The sequence below is a fragment of the Periplaneta americana genome, chromosome 12 (assembly GCF_040183065.1).
Source record: "Periplaneta americana isolate PAMFEO1 chromosome 12, P.americana_PAMFEO1_priV1, whole genome shotgun sequence".
NCBI lineage: Eukaryota > Metazoa > Arthropoda > Insecta > Blattodea > Blattidae > Periplaneta > Periplaneta americana.
The window spans coordinates 119,208,413-119,233,476 of record NC_091128.1 but is presented as its reverse complement, the minus strand read 5'-3'; the positions used below and the strand labels follow the sequence as shown (position 1 = coordinate 119,233,476).

General features: G+C 33.6%; 1 protein-coding gene across 1 annotated transcript in view; it reads right to left on the bottom strand.

Annotated features, from left to right (window-relative positions):
• The window catches only part of LOC138710845 (uncharacterized), a 78,537-nt gene that overhangs the window by 52,474 nt on the left and 999 nt on the right, over positions 1 to 25,064 (bottom strand). Inside the window, exon 2 of the mRNA XM_069842008.1 lies at positions 2,241 to 2,903. Within this exon, the coding sequence (XP_069698109.1) occupies positions 2,241 to 2,903 (663 nt within the window). The remainder of the gene's footprint in view (positions 1 to 2,240; positions 2,904 to 25,064) is intronic.

Sequence of the window (25,064 nt, the reverse complement as noted above, 5' to 3'; positions counted from 1 at the left end):
AGCTATTGGAATTAAATTTAGGCAGATTTAGCAGAATATAATGTCTTGGTCGACCATATCTAGATGTGCTGGGAATCAACAAACAACCATCTTATTAGATAGGACTATTTGAAATTGTGTGAATCACTAGTTATATTAAGGGAACTCGATAATTTAGGTATATGACCGAAAAAACACATTTTCAGTTTAGCCTATGGATTTATACATAAATTTCAGTAATTTCTGTTAATTAAAAATATATAGATTTACATTATTACTATTAGCTATTGTTAGGGCTAAAATTGTCTTTTAAATGCCGAATAATAAATTTTCAATTCGATTTCTTAATTCACATTTTCAGAAATATATTTCCCGCTTTTTCAGAAATGATTAAAGCTATAGTTCTCAAATCTTACACATAATATCTTCTAAAAACTATAGTACATATGTGAATAAGCTCTAGTTCATTTAATACTAATATTTATTCCCATGTGATTAAATCATTATTTAGAATGTTTAGTTTTAATCTCTACATGGCAGATATTACTCTTGTATTAGGTATTATTCTTGTATTATTCTCGCTCGTAATATTACTCAGGCTTAATTAAAATCTTATATAACGATTGGAGCACTCGAGTAATTTGTGTATAAAATGTTGACTCTGAATATTTGATTATTTCTGAGTAAATCTATGCAGGGTTGATAGGGTTGGAATAAATTTTATACGTCTGTCTTGTAATGTTTATTTATACCATTCCGTCCTCTTAATTCGATAAACAGACAACCTGTATTAGAGGGAAGAGCTTGCGTATTACCCACCATTCTGTTTGTGGAACGGTAGTCGCTTGCACTACACGACGCGCCGCTCTTACGTCACCAGTACAGTACGATCGGTCCTTTATTCCAGTGATCTAGCCATATACTACAGTCTAGTATATACAGTCACGAAGCTCAATACGTAGTAAATATGCATCCATAGATAGTTGCTAACCACTAGGAACGCTAATATAGCCTCATTATAGAAAATGCGAAATAGTATCGGCACAGTGTATTATTCCTAGCACCCTCACAACTCAAGCTTCGTGACTGTATGTACTAGACTGTGCCATATACTATGTCTTTCTCTCTCATAAGAGATCGCAGCGTCGCTGTTTACGTTCCACATACAAAATGGTCACCTAGTATGTTAGCTGGTTTCATCCAGTTCAGAATCTCAGGAATCAGAAAGTAATTCTCAAGAAAAGAGTAGGTAGTAGTTATTATACTTTCCTATATCCAATTCATAATGTTGGAGCAGAACATGTAAGTTTAATTTTTTATTACTGTAACATAAACATATTGGAACGTTAGTAGTATACAGAGCAGGTTTAGCTAAGATTGGGGGCATGGAATAGTAATAAAATTGTCAACGAAGAAGGGGAGCGTCTTTGTCCGCTTTGCAGAGAAAAGGACTCCTATAAACATATTTTATTACAGTGTGTCGTATTGAAACATGTACGGAGAAAATATCTACCACCCTCGATGGTAAGTCAGAATAGGAGTTCGCTTGGATGTCTGGACCTCATAGGGAATAGAGAATGGGAACAAAAGACTGGATTGTTCCTCTTGAAGGCGAGAAAGATTAGAACTTCAGCTGTTGAAGTTTGTGACACGAACTGAGGAAGGAATAATAGTATCTACCCAACTGTACACTTTTTATGTCTTCTTTTAGAGAGTGAGTGGATATAATCGTAGGTTGGGGGGGTACCTACAAAGTAGGACTTGTTTTAGGTACAAAGCACGTACGGTCAGAAGATCCGTGCATTGGATTTTAGAGAAAATTATGATAATATAAAATCTGTATGTATAATATTACTCAATGAATCCATCTATCTATCTACATAATAATTGGTAGATCACTGTCGCCTGAAGAAAATTTTATCAATGCGTTATAACTGTAATTTAATATTTTCCCTAAATAATTTTGTTACGTCAGAAGGTGTGTCAATAAAGAGTTTAGCTTGCCTTATAGCTTGTATTTCACACTTAAATTCTCCTCTGCCTATAATCCGATACTTGTGGGATGACCGACGATGGACTCTGATCCGACAGGTTTTGATAAATGTGTATTTTAGACAGAAAGAATCAATTTTTTCAACGAATCACAGTATGATTAATTGTCAACTGGTTTCATATATGGCTTAGTAATTCAAACGGAAAACTCAGTAAATGAAACATATATTTACTCGACATTCTGGCCTTAAGGATAGATTTTGACTTACATTTTTAGGCTCTTCATGTTCATCGTGGTGATGAAGAGTCTGATGATGATGGTGATGTGTCTTGTAGACTAGAGGTGCATGTTTTGGCTCTGAAATCACAGCTTCCGTTAGTTTCCCAACCGCATTGTTACTGGTATAGTAAGCATGACCTCCTGCTGCTTCTTCCTCTTGTCCACCGTTGCTGTCACCTTGGTGATGTTCCACAATAGGTTTCGGTGTCACCAGTATCGTCTTCTCTTCATATTGGGTTCCAGGAGAATGTTTCAACAAGGCACCGTAAGGTTCTAGAGGCGTGGCATGATAAACTGGAGACTTGGGTTGCTTGGATGCACGGATTGCTGCCAGAATCTGTTCTTGTTGCTTTTGGGGCAGATTTTGATAGTGTTCTTGTACGTGCTGCGTGACGTAATGGGCTTCATTACCTTCGTTTTCTGCTCCATCCCCTCCGTTAGAATGCACAGAGACTGGAATCAGTTGGTATTGATATTTTACATTGCCAGTCGGTGTGTAAAGCTGAGAAGATTGCCGGCTTATTCGAGAGATTTCTTTTCTGTCCTCTGGTGGTATTGTTGGTATAAATTTAATTTCACTTGCATCTTTCTTCACTGATGCAACTTTCCTGGGTAGAACTGATCCGATGAGAACCAGAAGAAACAGCAGTGTCTGTAATAAGAAGGAAACTTATAGTGACATATATTATAGGCTTACATTCTATTATAATGAAAATATCTTACATTCACAAATACATTTAGTAGCTATCTTCTGGCTACTCAATCAAGAAAAGGAAGAAAATTATATTAATAACAGGGATTTGCTTCAATATTTATATAGGGTGATTCACGAGGATTTACCCTCCCTTACGGAGCTTATTTCCAAAGATATTCTGAGCAAAAAAATGTCATATGAACATTTTTCCTAATATAAATAGTTTCAGAGCTACACTAATTTGAAATTGTTTGTAAAATACTATTATTCTTGAGTTTTAAGGGTAAAAAAATATTACAGATAAAGAATGAACTATTCAGGGGTATCATTTCTTCCCTATTTTTAACAAAAAAATTACATTTCCTTACGAATTTATCACAACAATAAAATTGTTAAAAATCACGCCGCTCTTGTAAATTCTTCAAGGTTGTACATCAGGATGCATAATTAAGCTGTAAAGAATCAAGTTCCTAAAGTCGTACGATTTGTAACAATTTTTGTGATAAGTGCGTAAGGATGATGTAATTGTTAGTTAAGAATTGGAAAACAAAATCTGTACAAAGCAATTAAGAATATATTTTTAGCTTCAGAACACTAGTCAATTAAAGAAATAACACTTCTGAATAGTTCATTCTCTATTGGTAAAATATTTTTACCCTTAAAACTAAAGAAAAAGGTATTTTACTAACAACTTCAAATTAATGTAACTCTGAAAATATTGAGATTACAACACTTGTTTATATGACATTTCGTGCTCAGAATGTCTTCGGAAATAAGCTCCGTAAGGGACGGTAAATCCTCGTGAATCACCCTGTATAAGAAGGGCAAAATTTAACGCGTTCTTTCCTTCTCAAAAGTCTACTGATCTCGAATTATAGTCATGTGATATGTGGCGTGATAGAACAATCGAGAACAATTCGGATACAGAGGAAGTGTGAAGAAGTCAGACGCCTGTTTACATGACTATCCGTGTTATAGATCTATCCAAAGAAGAATTGCTGAGACGAAAAAATGGGTAATTCTAGACCACCGAACTTACAGTTCCGATTTGTTACCATGCGATTTTCATTTGCTTTAACTCTTAGAAAAAGCTCTAACAGGGTACTGATTCTGCACAGATGATAAAGTGATACCCTTCAGAGCTGAAGTAGCTTCTCTCCACACAATGGTACCTCTTTATAAATAGGCCTATCTATGAAGACTTCTTTATTACATTACTACATTAATGTATCTTTAAATATTACTCTTTCTCTAACTGTCATAATTGTTATGTACCTAACTCATTACACACAATTTTAACTTCGAACTTTTACAAGCTATATTACAATACGGTATTATAGGATGGCATTGTGCTTTAGTACCTCCCGCATGCTAATAACACTAGGACAGAAAATAATAATAAAATATGTCTTAAGAAGCTTCTTGATTCTCTCACAGAACTGTTGTATTCTGAATTTAAAACATTTAATATCCATAAAATTTGTGCCAATGTTTTATTGAATTTCGTACATAAAAACCGTAATATATTTAATTTGTTTTCACATAAATATAAAACTAAAAGATCAGATAACATATGATTGACAGAACTAAATATACCACAACTGTAGCTTATAATCACAGTAGTATCTCCGGTCGAAGGTTCTATAGCAAGATAGTAGCTAAATTATCAAACATACAATTTGCTAATCCTCGTTCTTAAAAAAAAATCAATAAAAAAATATCGTTTTTGGAGGCAATATAAAGCTTCAATTACTGTAATATCTGTGGTTTTCTTTTTATTTTTTTTTTTTACTTTTTATGTTTTTAGGTTACAATCTTTCCAGTTTTGAAGAAATGGACATATCACAGAAAATTAATAAATACACAAGAGCTATGGGCATTATAAATAGTGTGATGAAACCATCCTGGGTTCAGAAACACACCCGCATACGTCTCTACAACACATTGGCACGACCGATGCTTAGTTATGGCAGCGAAGCATGGACACTGAGGAAAGCAGATAAAAGCAGAATAACGGCTTGTGAAATGCGATTCATGCGAAGAACAGCGGGCTATACTAAATGGGATCTGAAAAGAATTTGTGAAATTTTAAAGGAAATAAAACTCAACCAGTTTTAGATTACATTGTTCAATATCAGTCTAATTGGAAAAACATCATTTGGAAAGAATGATTAATAGTAGACTCCCACATGGCCAAAGATCTGTGGGTCGTCCTGCTAAGAGATGGCGTGAAAATTTTATGTGAGACCGTAACAGGCCTTGTGGCCTGACACTTGTCAGGCAGAAGAAGAAGTTAATTAATTAATTACTTGTTTTGATATTTCGTAGATTGCCTCCTGAGCACGAGTATGTGCTCTTTGTGGGAGTGCTAGGGTGATTTGTATACATAAAAGAAATAATATGTCTTTATTCTAGCAATGAAAGTATTATTTATTTATTATTTATTCATACGTTTATTTATTTTTGTTTATTTATTTATGTTTATTGATTTCTCTCTACCAGTGGTAGTAGTAATAGTAATAATAATAATAATAATAATAATAATAATAATAATAATAATAATAATTATTATTATTATTATTATTATTATTATTATTATTATTATTATTATTATTATTATTATTCGAAACTGTTTAAAAATGTGTATCTATACTTTAAATTTAATAGTGTATGGGCCTACAATATATACATTCTATATATTATGCACATCACGAATTTTATAAATCCAACCAAGAGTCTTCGAGACTTAATATCTGCAACTTTCAGGCTTGATATCTCCGATCTTGTCTTGGAAATGCAACTCGACACTCAACCGCTCGCAAGAGAGAGACAGGTAACTATTTTGTCTAACTACCCACGCTAATCCATTTGCACTTTGCTGCTTGGTTTCCACACTAGCTAATTAAGTTGGGAACGCGGTATAGAATAACAGTGTGCAATCTGAGAATTGGAAATAGGAGCCAGTGCAGAACCAAATGTCTCTGATTAAGCTCCTTCAAAAGATTGTGGGAAGCCTATGACTGTGATTAGGAAAAGCAGGGGAAAGAAAATGGTAGTCATACGCAGTACGTTATAAAACGCTTTCGAAAATATGAATTGAAGAGTACAGGAGACAAACAATCAAATTCAAAATTCTCTTAAAGATGATGTTATCTTCTAATTCAGTATATTACTGCAAAATTTATTGCTGATTCTAATGAAAAAGTAGGAAAGGTTAACTGTATCCGTGATGATAATTTTCCTTTACCTGATCTGATAAGAAAAACACTAATGTTTGCAGTAATATACTTAATTAGATGATGACATCACCCTTAAATGCATTATTTGTGGACATAGAAAAGCCGTTTGACAGAGTGGATTGGAACAAACTGATGGACATCCTGAAGAAAATAAATTTGGATTGGAAAGACATTGGGCTGTTCAGTAACCTGAAACAACGAGTCAAAGTCAGGATAGAAGGAAAAAATGTCTGAAGTAAGTTAAATAGGGAGATGAATACGACAAGGATGCCCTTTATTATCTACCCTGTTCAACATCTACTTGGAGGATTTAGTCAAGAACTCTTTTCAGAACATGGGAGGAGTAAAAGTAGGAGGAAGAAGAATAAAGCGTGTAAGATTTGCTGATATGACGGTGTTAACAGAAGAAGAGATGATACTAAGGAATACGCTACTGGAGCTAAATGACAGCTGTGAGCAGTATGGAATGAAGATAAATGCCAACAAGACGAAAACCATGGTCATAGGAAGAAAAGTAAAAAAGGTAAACTTGCGAATTCTAAATGAGGCAGTAGAGCAAGTGGACAGCTTCAAATACTTGAGATATACTATAAGCAGTAACATGAGCTGCAGCCAGGAAGTCAAGAGGAGGATAGCAATGGCAAAGGAAGCTTTTAATAGAAAAATAGCATCATCTGCGGACCTCTGGAAAAAGAACTAAGGAAGAGACTAATGAAGTGCTTTGTATGGAATGTGGCATTGTATGGGGAAGAAACATGGACAATACGACGCAGTGAAGAGAAACGAATAGAAGTATTTGAAATGTGGACATAGAGAAGACTGGAGCGTGTGAATTGGACAGAAAGAATGAGAAATGAAGTTGTGTTGGAAAGAGTGGGTGAAGAAAAAATGATGCTGAAACTGATCAGAAAGAGAAAAAGGAAGAAACTACCTACAGAAAGATGCACTGGAAGGAATGGTGAACGGGAGAAGAGTTCGGGGTAGAAGAAGATATCAGATAATAGACGACATTAAGATATGTGGATCATATGTGGAGACTAACAACGAGACAGAAAATAGGAATGATTGGAGAATGCTGGGTTTGCAGTGAAATACTTCCCCATGGGCAGTATGTATGTATGTATGTATGTATGTATGTATGTATGTATGTATGTATGTCGATACAATAGTGCGTGCTAGATTACAAATAAGAATGCTATTGATAAAGTTAGAATAAATGAAGTCATTCGAAGTAACATTATTTTTAAACCATAAAAGAAAAGAGAAACGGGAATGAATTGAAAGCAATTTATGGTCACTCAAATCGGAAGTGGTTTTTGACCTCTTCACGGATTCTTGCCTTCAGCTTTGTCTTGAAAACCTTTCAATAACTCGAGATCATTGTCTACTTAGTCTTCTCGTGGCGGTTGTGGTCTACCGAATGGCATTTCCCTCACAGAATCTTCTCCGTTCCTCTTCTGAGGAAATTTGTTAGGTCTCGACATAAATTATGACATAGCAATTGTGGTCTTCGGCTTTTCACCAGTACTACTGTATCTGGATCTTTATGCAGGCATTTCAGTTCCTAATTTTTTTTTTATTCTCATGTATCCTTACATAGGACGGGGCAAAAAATCTTTCCAAATTTTTGTTTTCGGATGTCCTGGATTTTATTACTTTTGTTTTAGAATCCACTTTTGTCCTGAGAATAAAAGCAAGGTAATGTTACTCCTGTGTATACTCTTAGTTTTATTCTTGAGAGGAGTTTGTTTTCATTAGCTAATCGGTGCGCTGTTTTCTGCTGAAAAAGTTTTATCGTTAATCATACATCCGAGTTAATTAAGTTATTTTACTTCTTCTAAGTTAAAGGCAGTGAATATCAGTATTAATCTTACATTAGAAAATAGAGGAGTACCAACTTTCCTATTTCAAATATATACAGAGAATATCTATATTCATCTCTCTCCCTTTAAAAAAAATCTCAATAATGCAGGAACCTGCTTGATTCGTACAGAGATCGAAATAACTGAGATCACAACACCTAGGGAGACGAGGGGCAAAGAAGTGAAGCTCTCTTGTTTTCTGGACTTCGGTTCCAGAAAAAGTTATGTGGACGACACCGCCATTAACTACCGGAAAATACAAGGTATTTTTATACAGAGTTCTATAGAAAGCTCACTGGAATACGTAGGCACTCTCTATACAAAGATAAAAAAGTTCCTCTTAGTCAATACTAAGAGAAGAAAAAGAAGGTGAATTGTGCGTAAACACGCTATTGAAGTGGACGGCAGAAGGAAGGTAGAATACTCTCGCCTTCTGAACCTCGGAAGTGGAAGGAATTGATGTTTTCAGCATCATAATGCAATCGTCTTTTATTCTAGGAAAATAAACTATAAAAGTCTGCAGAAAAACGAGCGAACACTGAAGTCATCCTGGAAGTTGGAACGAGATTCAAAACTCCACGTATACAGTCTTGATTCTTGGGAAAAGATAAAAATTTGAGATGTTTTTCTTTGGTTTCTCATTGTTTTGTTATTTACTATTACAATGTTATATTTTCTAATACTGAATGCTTTACCTGATCGAATTTAGACTATTTTGATAGGTACGCGCTATACTACAATGGCTGGGTAATTTTGGATGCTGGACCCCGGACTCATTTCACCGGCATTATCACCTTCATTTCATTCAGACGCTAAATAATCTAGATGTTGATATAGCGTCGTAAAATAACAATAAAATAAAAAAATAAATAAATATATAGGCTACCACAATGATAAACTTCGACAGACGACAATTATTATTCATGTCAGTATTTATTAAGAATAGTGAAAAGATAAAGAACAGAGAGTTAAGGACAAAGAAAATAACCATGGACACCGAATTTGAGGATAATCGGAGAAAAAAAAGTAGAAATGGAGAAGGAAGACGAAATGAGGCGCAGAAAAAGGACGAGAGAATAAGGTGATTTACAAGAGAACGAAGTAGAGAATGGGAAGGTAGACGAAAGACGGATAACAGGGTAAAAAGTAGTCCTTTGAGGAGCACAGTAAAAGGAAGTAAAGTAGGATAAGGAGAACTAAATGGGTAGCAGGAGAAAAAAAGAGAAGGATAAAGAGGTGACAAAAATGTACATGAACACGTCAATTGAGACGTAAAGTAGAAGGAAGTGAAGTATGAGGAGGGGAACGAAATGAGTACGAGAAGGAGAAATAGAGAGATAAGGAGAAGGTAAAATTATCATGAACACACCCTTTGATACGCACAGTACAAGGATGTGAAGTAAGATGAGAGGAGCGAAGTAAGTAGCAGGAGAAAAGAAAGAATATAAATTAGGTAAAATAACGTAATAAGAAAAGGGGGACGAAATAAGAAGCGGAAAGGAAATAGGAAGATAAAGATGATGTAAAAATTTTCTTTACACGCCATTTGAGACGCAAAGTATAACGTAATGAAGTAGAAGGAGGGAAAGGAAGCAAGTATGAAGAGAAATGGAAGGACAAAAGGAAGGTAAAATGAAGTAGGGAGAGGGAGACGAATTAAGTAGCAGAAGGAAAATAGAAGGATAAAGATGAGCTAAAATATTAATGTATACATCCTTTGGGACGCAAAGTGGAACGTAATGAAGTAGGTGGAGCGGAACGAAGTAAGTAGTAGATGGAGAAATGGAAGGATGAAGAGATGTAAAGTTCATGTAACTTACACAGAGAAGGTAAAATGTTCATGTAAAGCCAGTGCCACCGTTTCTGGCGTGTGAAATAAGTAATGGGAACGTTGAGAGTGAGTATCTTACCTTTCTCACAAATTTTGGGCAAGAAATCTGACAACTGTGATTGGCAGATTACTGACGTCAAACCTGTTAAGGAGGTAGTACCACTCTCAGCCGAAGTGGCAGCAGATGCCACTGACTGGAAGGTGTACTCAAGGACACACCCCAGAAACGCGAAGTGCGAGTGTCTTGCCTTTGATGCAGTGGGCAGATTGCTCACGTGACGTGCTGGGTGGTAATGTTCTCAGCTGCACTGGCAGCAAGTGCTCAATAACTGGCTTTTTACTCAAGGAAACGCGCCAGAAACGCTGGCATTGGCTATAATCGCTTTTTGAGACGCATAGTAGAAGGGAATGAAGTAGGAGGAGGGAGTTAAGTGAAAAGCAGAATGAGAAACAGAAGGTTTAAGAGAAGAGGTTAGGATATAGTAGAGTAACAGGAGAAACATGAGGATAAAGAGGAGGTAAAATAATCGTGGACATTCTCTTTGAGGTGCATAAGTGAAGGAAAGACAGGAAATAAGAAAGAAGAGGAAGTAAATATTGAAGGATCTTTGTAAAAGGAGGGAAGGGAGGCAAATTTTTTAATATGAGCTGTAATAATCATGAACAGTTCCTGTAAAAAGGACAAGAAGAAATAACAGGATGAAAGGAAGGAAGGTGGGACAGAAAGAATGTGAATGTTCATGAACACGTGATGTATGACGTACAGGGAAGGAAGTAGTTTAGGAGAACTGGATGAATAGAGTGGAGAACAAGAGGAAGAAGAGGGACTAAAGAGGAGATGAAATGGTTATGGACACTCCCTTTGCATCACGTAAAAGAAGGAAGTAATGTAGAAAAAAAATGGGAATGTTTATGAACAAAGCCTTTGGGGACATAAAAAGATTTGGAGAGAAGGGACAGGTAGATAAAAAATTAAGGTAAGTACAGACCGATTATTTAGTCTGGCACCTCAGCGATGCGAAAGAGGGGAAGTAATAGGAGTAGTGGGGAGAGCTCTGGAGTAGATATAAGGGCGAGCGGTCGGTAAAGGAACGCAGTACAGCTTAATTGTACTAGAAACATGCTGCTGTACCGCACGCATGACATCCGATCGCTCCAACGGCATGCGAGAGACTAACCCAAACACCCCTTGGCGAAACTAAATGGACTTGCCTGACCCAGGCGCACATCGCCGGGGACTGTCAGGACTAAATAATCGTACTGTATTTGTGATCAGACAGTTCTTGACGTACAGAAAGAAGTAGTGCTGGTGGAGGCAGAAAGAATAGAGAGCAAGGCGTTATGGAAGGATATGTGTATGAATAAACATTATGAAGAGGAAGTGGATGGGGAGGAGAAGAAAGTGGAAGTGAAGACCAAAAGGAAGAGGAAAAGGGAGGAAACTTGCACTCACGTCTGTCGATGTATCATTAGCCAGTCTACAAATATTCGCCATATGCCATCATGATAATCTGTGTATCGACCAATTCGTGTTGGAAACAATGTGAGAAAACGCTGGCAGTTTATTTAGGTCACGCGGTCAGATTGCGAATTGTGTTCAGGTTCAGGTCTGAAGGCTCATGTCCTGTAGTTCGTTTATTTTGTCGTAACAAAAGGCAGGCAGCCACATGCTTTTGTTCATGTTGTTAAGAGCGATAGTCAGCTTACGCCTGTACTGAACGGAAAATCCATTAATTAGCAAGGTATTAACATACAAAGTACACGGAGGGGCAACCCTTTTCGGAGATACGTTCATGAACATGAGTGCATTGAAAGTTACTTTAAAACACGTTTCTCTATAGTTTGTAGCAAACTTGTATTACAAGACTCGTTAAAATAGACAAAACAGGCTTAATTATAATTTGTGGGTATGTTCATAGCACGTGTACCTCCCGACCAAGCCCGGCGTGGGCAATGGAAGACATAATTATATCTTTCTTACACTGGACTGGGTGTCTGTCCGTTGTCATTTCATTAGATCCCATGAACAGGGAGCTCAGCATTTGTGAGAGCTCTAGTGTAGCCTGGCTTGGCTTTACGTGGGGTGGACGCTAATTGGTCCGTACATTTAGTCACAGTTTGGTCCGTTGTGCTACTGATCGTGCTAGAATTAGTAAAGTCGAAATACCCTCTTGGGAAAAGCTTTTTCCGAATTCGGATTCGATTCACGACTTTGACAGAAACATTAATAAAACTAACATAATTCAATTTAAAACCACTTCAAATTTAATCTCTAAAACATTGGACACAACTATCAACAATATACCTCTACTAGAAACATCAACAACCAAATTTCTTGGTTTGCATATTAGTAATGCAATAAATTGGAAAAATTATATCAAAGAAACAACCCCCAAACTTAACTCAGCATGCTTGGCAATTAGGTCATTACAACAATTTCTAAACAGCAGTATATTAAAGACAATATATTTTGCCTATTTTCATTCCATTATGTCCAACGGAATGATATTTTGGGGAAATTCTGCAGATAGTAAAAATATATTCCCATTACAAAAAAGGGCCATTAGAATAATAGTTGGAGCAAAGGCTAGAGAATCATGTAGATTATTTAAAAAAAAATTACAGATTCTAACCTTAACAAATCAATACATATACTCTTTAATAAATTTCCTCTTATGTAATAAAGAAAATTTTCCAACTAATTCAGCTATACATAGTATAAATACCCACAGAAAGAATGATTTTCATACGCCATCATCAAATTCATCATGTTATCAAAGGGGAGTACGTTACATGGCGAAAAAAATGTTCAATAGTCTTCCTGAAGACATTAAGAATCATAGCCAAAGCCCTGCATTATTTAAGGTAAAACTAAAAAATTACTTAATATCTCACACTTTCTATTCTGCAGATGAATTCTTGGCATTTCACAGTACTGTGTAAATATTACAATACTATTAAATGGTAAACATATTACATTGTTAAAATATTATTATTATTAAAGTATTAATTCTCTACATATCTCATATTTGCAGTTTATATGTATTACATTTATACAGTATGTTAAAGGTAAGAATTGGACATGTTCTTTATTCTATGCTATAAAGCAAATGTAAGAATATTATGGAACGAATAAATCTATCTACTATCTATCTAGAAGGGAAACTTGTGGTGTACAATGAAAATTTTACCCTTCTTATTGTATTGGTTCATTATTTGTAATTATTTTGTATAATACATATGAATAGCAGTTTTTAGAATATATATCGGCGACATGCCATATCCCTGTCCTGAGTTCCAACTAATTTGCATAAATACTCAGCCTAGATTAATCTGCGTTTGTATAACCCTGGATCATATATGTAGACTAACAGATAAGTCATCGCTATGTTAAAATCGTTTGCACTTTGAAGAGAACAACCGCCAGGATCGCCATCCGTCCGCCGTAAACGAACACGAGATGGCAGTACAGTTGCTAATGTAATGCAAATGGGAATTATGACGTGACTCCTTATGTAACAACTAGATGGCAGCGTAGTAAACCTGACAAAAGTTGTTAACGTCAAAGCCTATAAGGCCGACCTATCTGGGGTAAATGATCTAGGGTATAACTTACATTAGTATATTATTACTTGATTGAGTTTAAGTCATTAGATTTATTTATTATTTATTTTATTGCTAGTAAATCTGAGATGAATACGAATTAATAAATACAAAGAAAGATAAACTAGCCCACTCCTGAATGAGTAAGACTCGTGCTCAGGAGGGGATTCCAATACAAACAAAAACAAAATTAAAATTGAAAGTGAATACAGATTAAAAAGTGTTTAATATGGTTAAACCCGAACTATAAATCCAATACAATATTTTTACCTTTTTTTTTATTAATTTCGAGAGGATTCGTGGTTAAAATAATATTTGAATAAAATTTGTTTAATAATGTGGGACCTTGACTCATGCTATGATAAAAAAGCTGCATTGGTTTGACATTTTGGTTCACACAAACGCAGAGAATTCATATTTTTTGTTCTATATTTATGTGTACTGTATATCTTTCAAAGTTATTAAAATTTCTATGAAAACATTTTAATAAAATGAAATAATACATTTTTTTAATATTGAAAGCTTTGAAGTATTTAAACAACAATTTAGTTGGGTAATCTTTCTGCTTTTTTAAACAAATTTTTAAAACTTTTTTTCTGTAGTAAAATTAACGGATAAAATTGGATTTATAAGTTTCACATTATAGAAGCATTATTATATCTGGTCACCGTTATAAAACTGCCAGGTTCATTTTTTGCACCTTCGGTGCTAAATATATATAAATCGTTATTCTATTGACGTCATTTGACCCGTCCGGTGCTCGTATACATAGTTGATTAATTATAATAGAAATGAAGAAGGTCTTCCTTGCACACAGATCATAAAATGAAAAATAGACAAGAAGAATATAAAGATACACTGACATCATGAAGGATCTTTTCGTGACAGACGGTTCCTGTCGAAAATACTGTCTTACGGAACAATGTAGCATGCGAGTTACAGTAGATCTATCTATATTCATTGTACAGAGCGAATAGGTGTAACGGTGCAGCTACTACGTCTCTAGCTAGCTGTGAATTGAGGTGTGGCAATGGGAAGAAAGCCATGGTGTGAATAGCTTGCATGTGATGCCATGTAGAACTCGGAGTACGTACAGATTGTACCTATATTTCGACAAAGCTGTGTTAGCAGACAACAAGATGCACAACAATAGATGTTATGCTGTAGTGCTAGTAATCAAGAGACGCGAAATTGTCTCTTTGACAGATGTTGATGTGTCTAACACCAAATTTTCTCTTGTTGCAGTATGTCACTTGAGAGTTTCTCATTAGAAGGGACCAGGATTCGATACCGGGCAGATTCTAAAAGGTTTTTGGAATACAGAAAGGCTGTGTGGTATGTTTTCTTTCCTTTCTTACTCGAACATTGCTTCATTATCGCCATATCATCATCTTATTTTCTCTGATTAACCAACCTTAGAATTTGAAAATATTTTCAATTAAGAAATTCCTAGTTTCGCGATGGATCTACTATGAGTTTTGGTGTATTTACCCATTAGAGTTCTACGAAATGTTTATTTGGTCGTTTTTTCAGTCTATTATTCAATACGTCATTATTGTTTGGGGTAGAAGTACAAGAATTAATCTTAGTCCGTTAAATTTACTACAAAAACGAATAATTAAAATTTGTTTCAAGAAACGACACATTTATAAATATACTCTATTAAAATTTTATCATAAAAATCGTAATAAGTTTATATTACAGGCGCATAATCATGACTTAAGACGAAATACTAATTCAACATTATTAGAACCTCAATGTTTCACATCTGCTGGACTAATGCATGGCATTAATTTTGGCCTTCGGTTGTATAAATTTTTAGCTGAATTACACCCAGAACTTCTAACATGTAACCCACTAATATATAACAAGAAAATTAGAAACGTGTTAATGTCTTCAATTTGATGAAATAAATTTATAGCCTATGTTTATGAATTAATCAGCCTATATTATATTTATATTCTATAATTTCGGAATACTGTATATATTTTTCATAAATCGTCCTACTTTATTCACGTACGATATTATTTTTCCCTATGTTAATATTATAGTATATAATTTCATTGTATCTGTAATTTTAATTTTAGTTCCTATTTTATTTCATTTTCTATATTCCTCTTATATTAATAATACAGGGACATAATTTTATTTTTACTAACATTTCTGATATTAACCTGGCTATACCTTTGGTTCAACGGTTTGCTACCCCTTTCCACGACTAGAATTCGATGATACTGGCGTAATATACAAACAAATCACTTTACTAGGTATAGGAGGGAAGAAAAGTAGTTCACCCATTTACGTAAACTAGGAAATATCGCGATTTTGAGTTTGATAATTTTCATTAGGTTTTTGTTTAATCAAAATACGGTACTGTATTAACAATAAGTGTTTTTACTCACCAACTAAGCTGTCCATGCGGACATATTCATTATGCAGTGTATATTATACTGTCTATAGCACATTATCGTACACTAAAGAGAATGAAGTTAAATTGAAAAATACTCATAATAAGGGTATTTAAACACATTTTTGAAAATGGTGGCAGTTCATTTCGATACAGGCTGCAGTTCTATTGTGCATGTTATCGCACTATAGAATATTGTACCTAATTCCAATTACCAATTTCGTCCTTCGTACTAGTAACTCATGTTGAAATAATTCTGTACCTACTCTACGTACTGTGAATTCAATCTTCACTTCTGTCCGACCCGCACTGATAAAATTACTCAGACAGCGTTGGTACGTTAAACCAAAGGTCCCGGGTTCGATACCCGGCTCCGGAACAATTTTTCCCTCGAAATTATTCAAATCAACTTTACAGGGAGTTATACCTGAAATCTTGATTTGTATAAACATAAATGATTGCATAAATGAGATGACAATGACAACGAAGCAAGTCACTGTTCACAAAACGAGTTGACTGTACTTTCGTGCATAGACTATTGTTATAGATATATTTCATTGTTACTGTAGTTCTTGTCTCTACACCGATTAACACCCTTATTTTGTTACGGTATAATTAGTTGTCCTCTGTTGAGACACAATTTATTCTGGAAACATTACTTCCTTCACTGTAATTCTAACTCCCTTAAATTTACCTGAGCTTATAAATTGGTTTCTTCAGGACCCAGAACACTGATTTAGATCACAAGAGGCGGAACCACAACTGTAGCTTATAATCACAGTAGCAACTTCGATCCAAGGCTCTATAATAACTGACGCAGTTAAATTACCGAACATTCAATTTGCTAATGCTTCTCATTTGAAAAATATTTTAAAATTATTGTTTAGGGAGAAGGTATAAAATAGTTTCAATCACTTCATTATCTGTCTTCTTTTTACTTTTTATTATGTTAATTAATAAAACGTCTTAAAATTTTGTGGAATACCCTCTGAACACTAATATCTAGCTACTCTTTCTGGAGTTACTACTCGTAAATTGATTTTTTTATTAATAGAATATGTGACTTATCTTTGATCTAGCAATAAATTATTATTATTATTATTATTATTATTATTATTACTATTATTATTATTATTATTATTATTATTGGAATACCACAAAAATTAATACAATTAATAAAAGAATGTATGAGTAATTCGAAATGTAAAATTAAAGTTGGGACTGTTATTTCAGATAGTTTTGAAGTTCAATCTGGTGTGAGACAGGAAGATGGTTTGTCACCCATACTTCTTAATTTTGTCTTAGAAAAGGCATTACAGAAACTTAGGAATGAAAATATTTGAATTTCATTGGGCAATGGTAAAATTAATTTATTAGCATATGCTGATGATATTGTCCTTCTAGGACAAACAGAAGATGATATCAAGAAACTTTTTAGACTCTTAGTAGAAGAAACAAGAATAACAGGGTTAAAAATTAATTCTGATAAAACTAAATACATGAATATATCACGTACCTCAAATAATAGAGGGTCACTTATAATAGATGGTTGGGAGTTTCAAAAAGTTAAATACTTAGGAAGTATAATTAATGAAACAGGCTTATTTAGGAAGGAAATTGAACATAGACTCGTTACGGCAAATGAGTGTTACTACTCCCTTCATAAATTGCTTAGTTCCTAACTCCTTTCTAGATTAGCAAAATTAAGATGCTATGAAACAATAATCCTACCAACTCTCCTATATTGCTATGAAACTTGGATATTAACAAACAAAAAAAGAAAAAAAAACCAACAAAATCCCTTTTTACTTTTGAGAACAAAATCTTGAAGATTTTTGGTCCCATTCAAGAAAATAACACATGGAGAATATTTTGAACGACAGGGAACTAAGGGATATTTATAAAGATCCGGACATAATGGCCTTAATAAAAAATCGAAGACAACGTTGGCTAGGATACGTTCTACAGCGTGATGAAAACTATCTTCTACGGAAAGCTTTCCACTATTCTCCAAGATGTACAAGACCTCTTGGTAGATCTCGTCTCCGTTGGCAAGACCAAGTATATGATAATGTTTCTACAGTAAGAGGACGACAAGAAGATGCAGAGAACAGAGACGAATGACGATATATCGTGAATGAGGCTAAAAACCTCTTAGGTTTTGAAATGCCCTAAATTGATTGATTGATTATTAATAATAATAATAATAATAATAATAATAATATTATTATTATTATTATTATTATTATTATTATTATTATTATTATTATTACAACCTTAATTCTTTATGGTCCTTCGATCTAAAAGCAAAAACTTTTGTTCTGTCTGTGGATATTTGCATATTGTATTCAGAGCATAATAAATGTCCAATTTTTATAAGAACTTACAGCTTTCTACAGTCTACCTCTGAATTGGCCATTGTTAACTGATGATCAGCGAAAAGGAGTGTACTAAGCTAATAAGCAAACAGGAGGGTACCAACTTCATTTCCATTTACATAAGTTACGTCTTCCATCTTCTAATGAGCCTCCAATATATTGCATATAGGCTAAAAGTATTCATTTCAGATAGAACAATGTTGGGTATATTATATATCGTTGATTTGTTACTTAATGTTTTTTATTGTAGAATTTCTTTAAACTATTCAAGATTTTAATATGTAGGGTGTTTCAAAATGAATATCGGCGTTTTAAAGCTTTGTAATATTAATTAAATTTAATGTACAATTATAAATAATACACCAAATGAAAGAGCAACTCAAATAGTTTTGCTACAAGTGCTCAATGTGAGCACCATTCGTCAAACGCCACACATCAAGTCGATAAGCGAGTTCTTCCTTAACCTTGAGCAGCGTGTCTGGAGTAATTGTTGCAACAACTGCTTCAATCCTCTGTCTTAAGGCTGGTAGGTCAGCTGGTATCCATCCTTTATGAATCCCCAAAGGTAAAAATCGCATGGAGCAAGATCTGGTGAACGTGGAGACCATACGAAACAAGCTCTGTCATTCGGCCCCTTTCGGCCAATCCAGCGGTCGGGTACAACGTCGTTTAACCAATTGCGTTCTTCCATATGAGTCTTCTTAAAACTCTCCACACAGACGTCGCTGAAATAACTAATTCACGACTAGCCTTCCGAACAGATTTCTAGGGGCTACGCGTGAAAGACTCTCTCACTCGTTCAACGGCATACAGAGGAAACAGTGCATGAGCGTACAAAACTGTTTGAATTGCTCTTTCATTTCATGTATTATTTATTCTTGTACGTTAAATGTAATAAATACTACAAAGTCTTAAAACCGCGATATTCATTTTGAAACAATCGGTATACTAAAGCGATTGACTAAGGGAGGAATAGGGAAATTGAAATGTGAGAAAAATCCAAATTTCGTGGAAAAACCTGCCCCAAACCTACTTTAATAACAACAAATCTACGATAATCTACTCGGAATCGAAATCGAACCTTGTTGATGAGTTGTCAGTACCTTTTTATACGAATCGGATTGTTCGTTTCTTCAGAAACTCAATTGACGGCTCTTACCATTGTATCATTCCAGAAACTTTGAAAATATTATTTGTATATTCTGTTTGAGGTTATTTTTTCTCTCCTGCGTAGTATAAATGTTACTAGTACGGGATTCTGTGGCATACTAACAGAGTAAATGTTTTATATGCTACATATTTGTATTCATTTATAGGTAAATGTTGGTCAGAGAGAAATAATTTACAGCCATGCGGTTTTGTTGTTATTTTCCTCGTTCGCGTTACATATTTCAACAAAAAAGGAAAGAAAATTTCAGCTATCTATAAAAGTAATCTGAATTTATTATTGAAATATGAGCACATTAACTTTGCAGTTACCGTTAATTAGTATTGACATTTCCATCAGTTAGACTACGTTCGTTTGCCCCAACTCCCACAACTCTCCCCTCACTTCCCAGTCCTTGAATTTCTACAACGCTAATGGAACAGGAAGGCGTGGGCATTTTAACAAGAACAAAAACATGATTTTATGCATGAAACCTAACCAGAGCACTTTACTTTTTATAGAATCTTGAACTGCCAATAAACTTTGTTTTTCTATAAAACAGGATCGCTCTCGCTGATCTAGCATGCCATTGGGCCAGTAGTTCGCGAGTTCAATTCCAGTGAAGGGCGATACAAAATGCTTAACATAGCTTCCCTTGGAAGGGAAATGAAGACGGGTATTGCGTGAAACTAAGAAATCGTGCTCCGGAATAACAATGTATTATGCAAATATTTACAAGCTACAGTATTTCTAAAAATTTGGAGGCGACACAATGGATCCATATTAGTGAAACAGATTTTCGTGGGGCTTGTGCCTCTATGCAGTCATAAATCATAAAAAAAATACAGTTCTGAATTTAAACAGAAACTTTGCTTCACACGGCGCACTTTGTCGGGCATTGCATGTGTGCAGTTCACTTCAGTCTGTTGTGAGCTACTTAAAATATTACGTAATGTAGTGCATTCTATTGTTTTTTGTAAGTATTTGAGAACACTGAAGAATTTACTTATTTGTGCGTAGTATAGTGAAAGCTACTTTGCTCTACAATTTCAAAGGCATGTTGGGTCCGATAAGTATAATAGTAAAATTACAAATATGTATGGATTTATTACCGTCAGAATTACTTATCAATAATCAAAATTAAACCATTAGATTATTACATGAAATGGTACATACTGACCAACGAACAGCAGCATGAGCGAGCTATATACCATAGCATGTTCTACTATTTTGTGATTTATGACCACCTGCAATTGAATATTGTCAAATTATTTTGTGCGAGATCGTGCGTATTTGCTTGGTTTCCGCACAAAACGAATCCGCGGTAAGTCTAAAATTCCACATTCAGTATTCCCAACCTAACACACATAACAATTTCCCTCTTCTTACCGCTCAAGCGCGACATTCATTTTACTGCTTTAGGCTTTTAACATATTATTTTTAGAGACGTTCAATATATTAATAATTATAAATTGGAAACTTACCACTGCAATTTCACCTAAATTGCACTGTTAATTATTGTTTTTAAATATTTGCAAAAGTTAAGTAAACTCTACAACTCCACTAAAGTTATTGGATTCGTGATGCAAGTAACATTAAGGAAGCCGTGAAAAAATCAACAAGATTCCAGATGCCGATGTCATTACTGCAATATGTTATATAAATAATATTGTTAAAATATTAAAATGAAAAGTAAATCAATACATAACCTTACTGTTTGTTTTAAGTTCGCATTTATAGACTGGGGAAAAAAAAAAGACAGACGTATATCACTGCCTGCTGGAGTATAGTAAACACAGAAAACATTTTAAAGCAACAATGTTGAAGATATATATTTTTGTTTTGCAAATTTGCCGTCATTGAACAGAAACCAAGATGGAGATTTCATTCCAACTAATTAGAAATTCCTCTTTCAGGTATGTAATAAACGATCTTCGCACAAAATAATGTACGATACACGAGCGGTACGTTTTCTTTCAATTCTCGGAAATTGAAAAAACCTCAACTACGTTTCGCTTTTTCACACTTTTCCTCGAACATGGAAACTTCAACATACCGCTCTTGTAACGCATATTACTATTATCTCGTTGTACATTTAACCATCAGCACATTGTTTGTTTCTTCTATACTTTGTATGGTTTTAAATTTTATGTTACACGTATGTTCTTAATTGCATATGCTTACACTGCCTATCATATTAACTTTTTCAAACATTTTTAACGTTTCCATTTAAACCAGAAATTATAAGTGTTCATTATGTGTCATTGCTTCGATGAGACCTGAGGATGCCATATTCATGGCGAAAATGTTCGTCGGTCATTATGTACCATTTCATGTAATAATCTATTGGTTTAATGTTTGATTATTGATAAGTAATTCTGACGGTAATAAATCCATACATATTTGTAATTTTATTTTGCTTTGCCTACTTTTTAGCGTACTCTGAAGGAAATACTCTTTCTTGCTTAGTGTAGTGCAAGTTATTGTGTTGTTACTATTTGTTTGCGAACACTGATTACCGATTAAGGGACAGATTCCTCCAAATAGAATAAAATATCGGTGAAAGGATTATTAGACATTATAATAGGCCTATATATTCCTTTAGTATTGCTTTTTATAATAATTGAGCGTAGTAAAACTAAAGCTTGTACATTAAAATACGAATATTTGATTTTGGTATTCAATGTCTTTTTTCTCTTAAATTCTCTTTTAATTGGAATTATGAAAAGTAATTTAGAAAATTAAATAATAGTTAATTTCTAATTACAACTGAAGACTTCCCTCGAAAAAGGCTGTAACATCAAATTAATGAAAAATGTTACTTCGGTACAAAAAGTATTCACGTATAACAATAAATGAATACAACTAATAGCTGAATAAACTTGCATCCTTGATTAATCAAATGGTTTTAACGAAAATAAATGTGCCTCTGAAATTATTTATTTTCTCCTGAAACATATATTAGGCTGTAGATTTGTTGCTTACACCCTTATTCGACGGAGGTTTTCAATTGTATTTTTGATTTCAGAGAATACTTATTTAAGGAACCCAGGCATTAATTCTATTGCAATGTGTCCTTAAAAACATATCATTTTTAAAATTCAGTATTTTCACTTTTAATAAAGATAGGCCTCTGATACTTTTGCCAGCTATTAAACATAGACATGTGGGGATGAATCTTCCGGGGCTGTTTTTTATGATTACCAGATTTTGAAATTACGAAATACACAGAAAAGAAAAAAAATGTTCCGCGGTCAGTTTTGAAGTAAAGTTACTTTCAAAATATGTTGGGACATGGTAGAGTTCCGTTCCGAGATAGGTTATCAGAGCTAGTAGTTGAATTTCGTCTCTATGCAAACACTTTCATTCCCATTTCAAGAATTACATTTGACATCGTCTGTAACTTTTTTGCACATTACTTTTGGAACTCTATTTTTAGATCTAAAATCTAAATAAATAAAATTAATATTACAAATTATTGCACAAAATATAAATAAATATAAAAACGAGATTTATTGTTCGTTAGAGGTGTTGTTAAAATGTTTTTGTTCAGTATGTTAAGTAATTTAAGTTACAGAGGATACTAAAATCTGAATCGGAATGTTCTTACCTTTTAATTTGTAAACATTTTTAAGACACTACCTTAAAAATAAATGTAATTCTATTCAAAATTACAAACATTACATTACAATTGCAGTGTCGAAATAAAGCGCAAAATACATTGCACATGCTGCTTTCAATTCAAGCATCGTCTTTATGTCTATCAAAACTTCATTAAAAATACGGAAACTAATACAATTAAAATTTATTCCCATCTAGGTACGTAACTTAATGAGTGCAATGGTCTGAAAAATTAACATTGTGGGATGAGATTAAGTGCACTGTTATTAAATACACTCATTATTGCTAGATCCTTATTTGATTATTTAATTTTTGTGTAAAAACTATATTTACGGTTCCATAAGAGGAAGTGCTCCTTTATAGGGGATGGATTTACACAAAATTAACTTTCTCCTACATAACAGATTTTTATGAAACTTTGTACAGAAGTTACAGGTAGCATATATTTTTATGTACAAATTCTGATTACAACTATATGCTACCTGTAGGTCTAATTATTATACAAGTCTCATAAAAACATATTATGTAGGATAGGAGTTATTAATTTTGTGTAAATGTACCACTATAAAGAGGCAGTTACTCTTATAGAAATATAATCAGACTTTGTAGACACAAAATATATTTCACCTGTAACTTTATCAGTAATTAATATAATCAGACTTTGTAGACAAAAAATATATTCCACCTGTAACTTTATCAGTAATTAATATAATCAGACTTTGTAGACAAAAAATATATTCCACCTGTAACTTTATCAGTAATTAATATAATCAGACTTTGTAGACAAAAAATATATTCCACCTGTAACTTTATCAGTAATTAATATAATCAGACTTTGTAGACACAAAATATATTCCACCTGTAACTTTATCAGTAATTAATATAATCAGACTTTGTAGACAAAAAATATATTCCACCTGTAACTTTATCAGTAATTAATATAATCAGACTTTGTAGACACAAAATATATTCCACCTGTAACTTTATCAGTAATTAATATAATCAGACTTTGTAGACAAAAAATATATTCCACCTGTAACTTTATCAGTAATTAATATAATCAGACTTTGTAGACAAAAAATATATTCCACCTGTAACTTTATCAGTAATTAATGTTTTTTTTTTTCTGTGGTAGGCATACGGAAACTGTTCCATGTTTGGCAGAAAATAATAATGGAATAAGGAATATGCCTATTTTAATTACTGTGTGAGTGTTTTAGGCCTGTAAAATTATTGACATCACATCAAACATCAGGTTAAAGAAACATTGGACACATTTTTGTCTAACCTTAATTTAATTCTGTATGAATTTTCATAAAAACCTGTTAGATAGGAGAGAAGTTATAAATTTTGTTTAAAGGGGTAGTTCTTCTTATGGAACCATAAATATAGTTTGTGCACGAAAAATATATGCTACCTGTAACTTCCGTACAATGTTTAATAAAAATCTGTTAGAAGGAAGAGAAGTTATTAATTCTGTCTAAATTCTTTTTTGGGAAGAACACGCGTTATCATATAGCCACCACTGTGGACCAGTCTATAATTTCTCTAGAATATATTTATATCTTAACATGATAAAGTCTGTTGTTTTTTGTAAGAATTTTATACTATCAATTTATTCTAAGTAGGTACTTTTCTCTTATTGGTAGGAGAGATCCAAGCTTCACTGCTTTTACTTATTTCATTAGGGATGTAAAAATTCTTCTGTTCTACCTCTAGCTCGAAGAATGGCTATGGCATATAGGTACGGAATTATAATAACAATTAATTAATTCCATTACAATTAAATGTTGAAGATATTAAATAAAACTAAACATATAAATTTAAAGGCATGATTTGAAATAAATCAAAATTAGTTTAAAAACGAAATTTTAAAGTATTTATTTTAAACGTGTCGGAATTTCACTTGAGATCCATTTAAAAGGAAATATAACATCAATAAATTCCTATAAATACTTAGATGTTAATGCAGGAAAATCAGAAGGGTACTGTAGTTGATTAAATAGAGCGCAAGGATAATCCTTGAGAGAA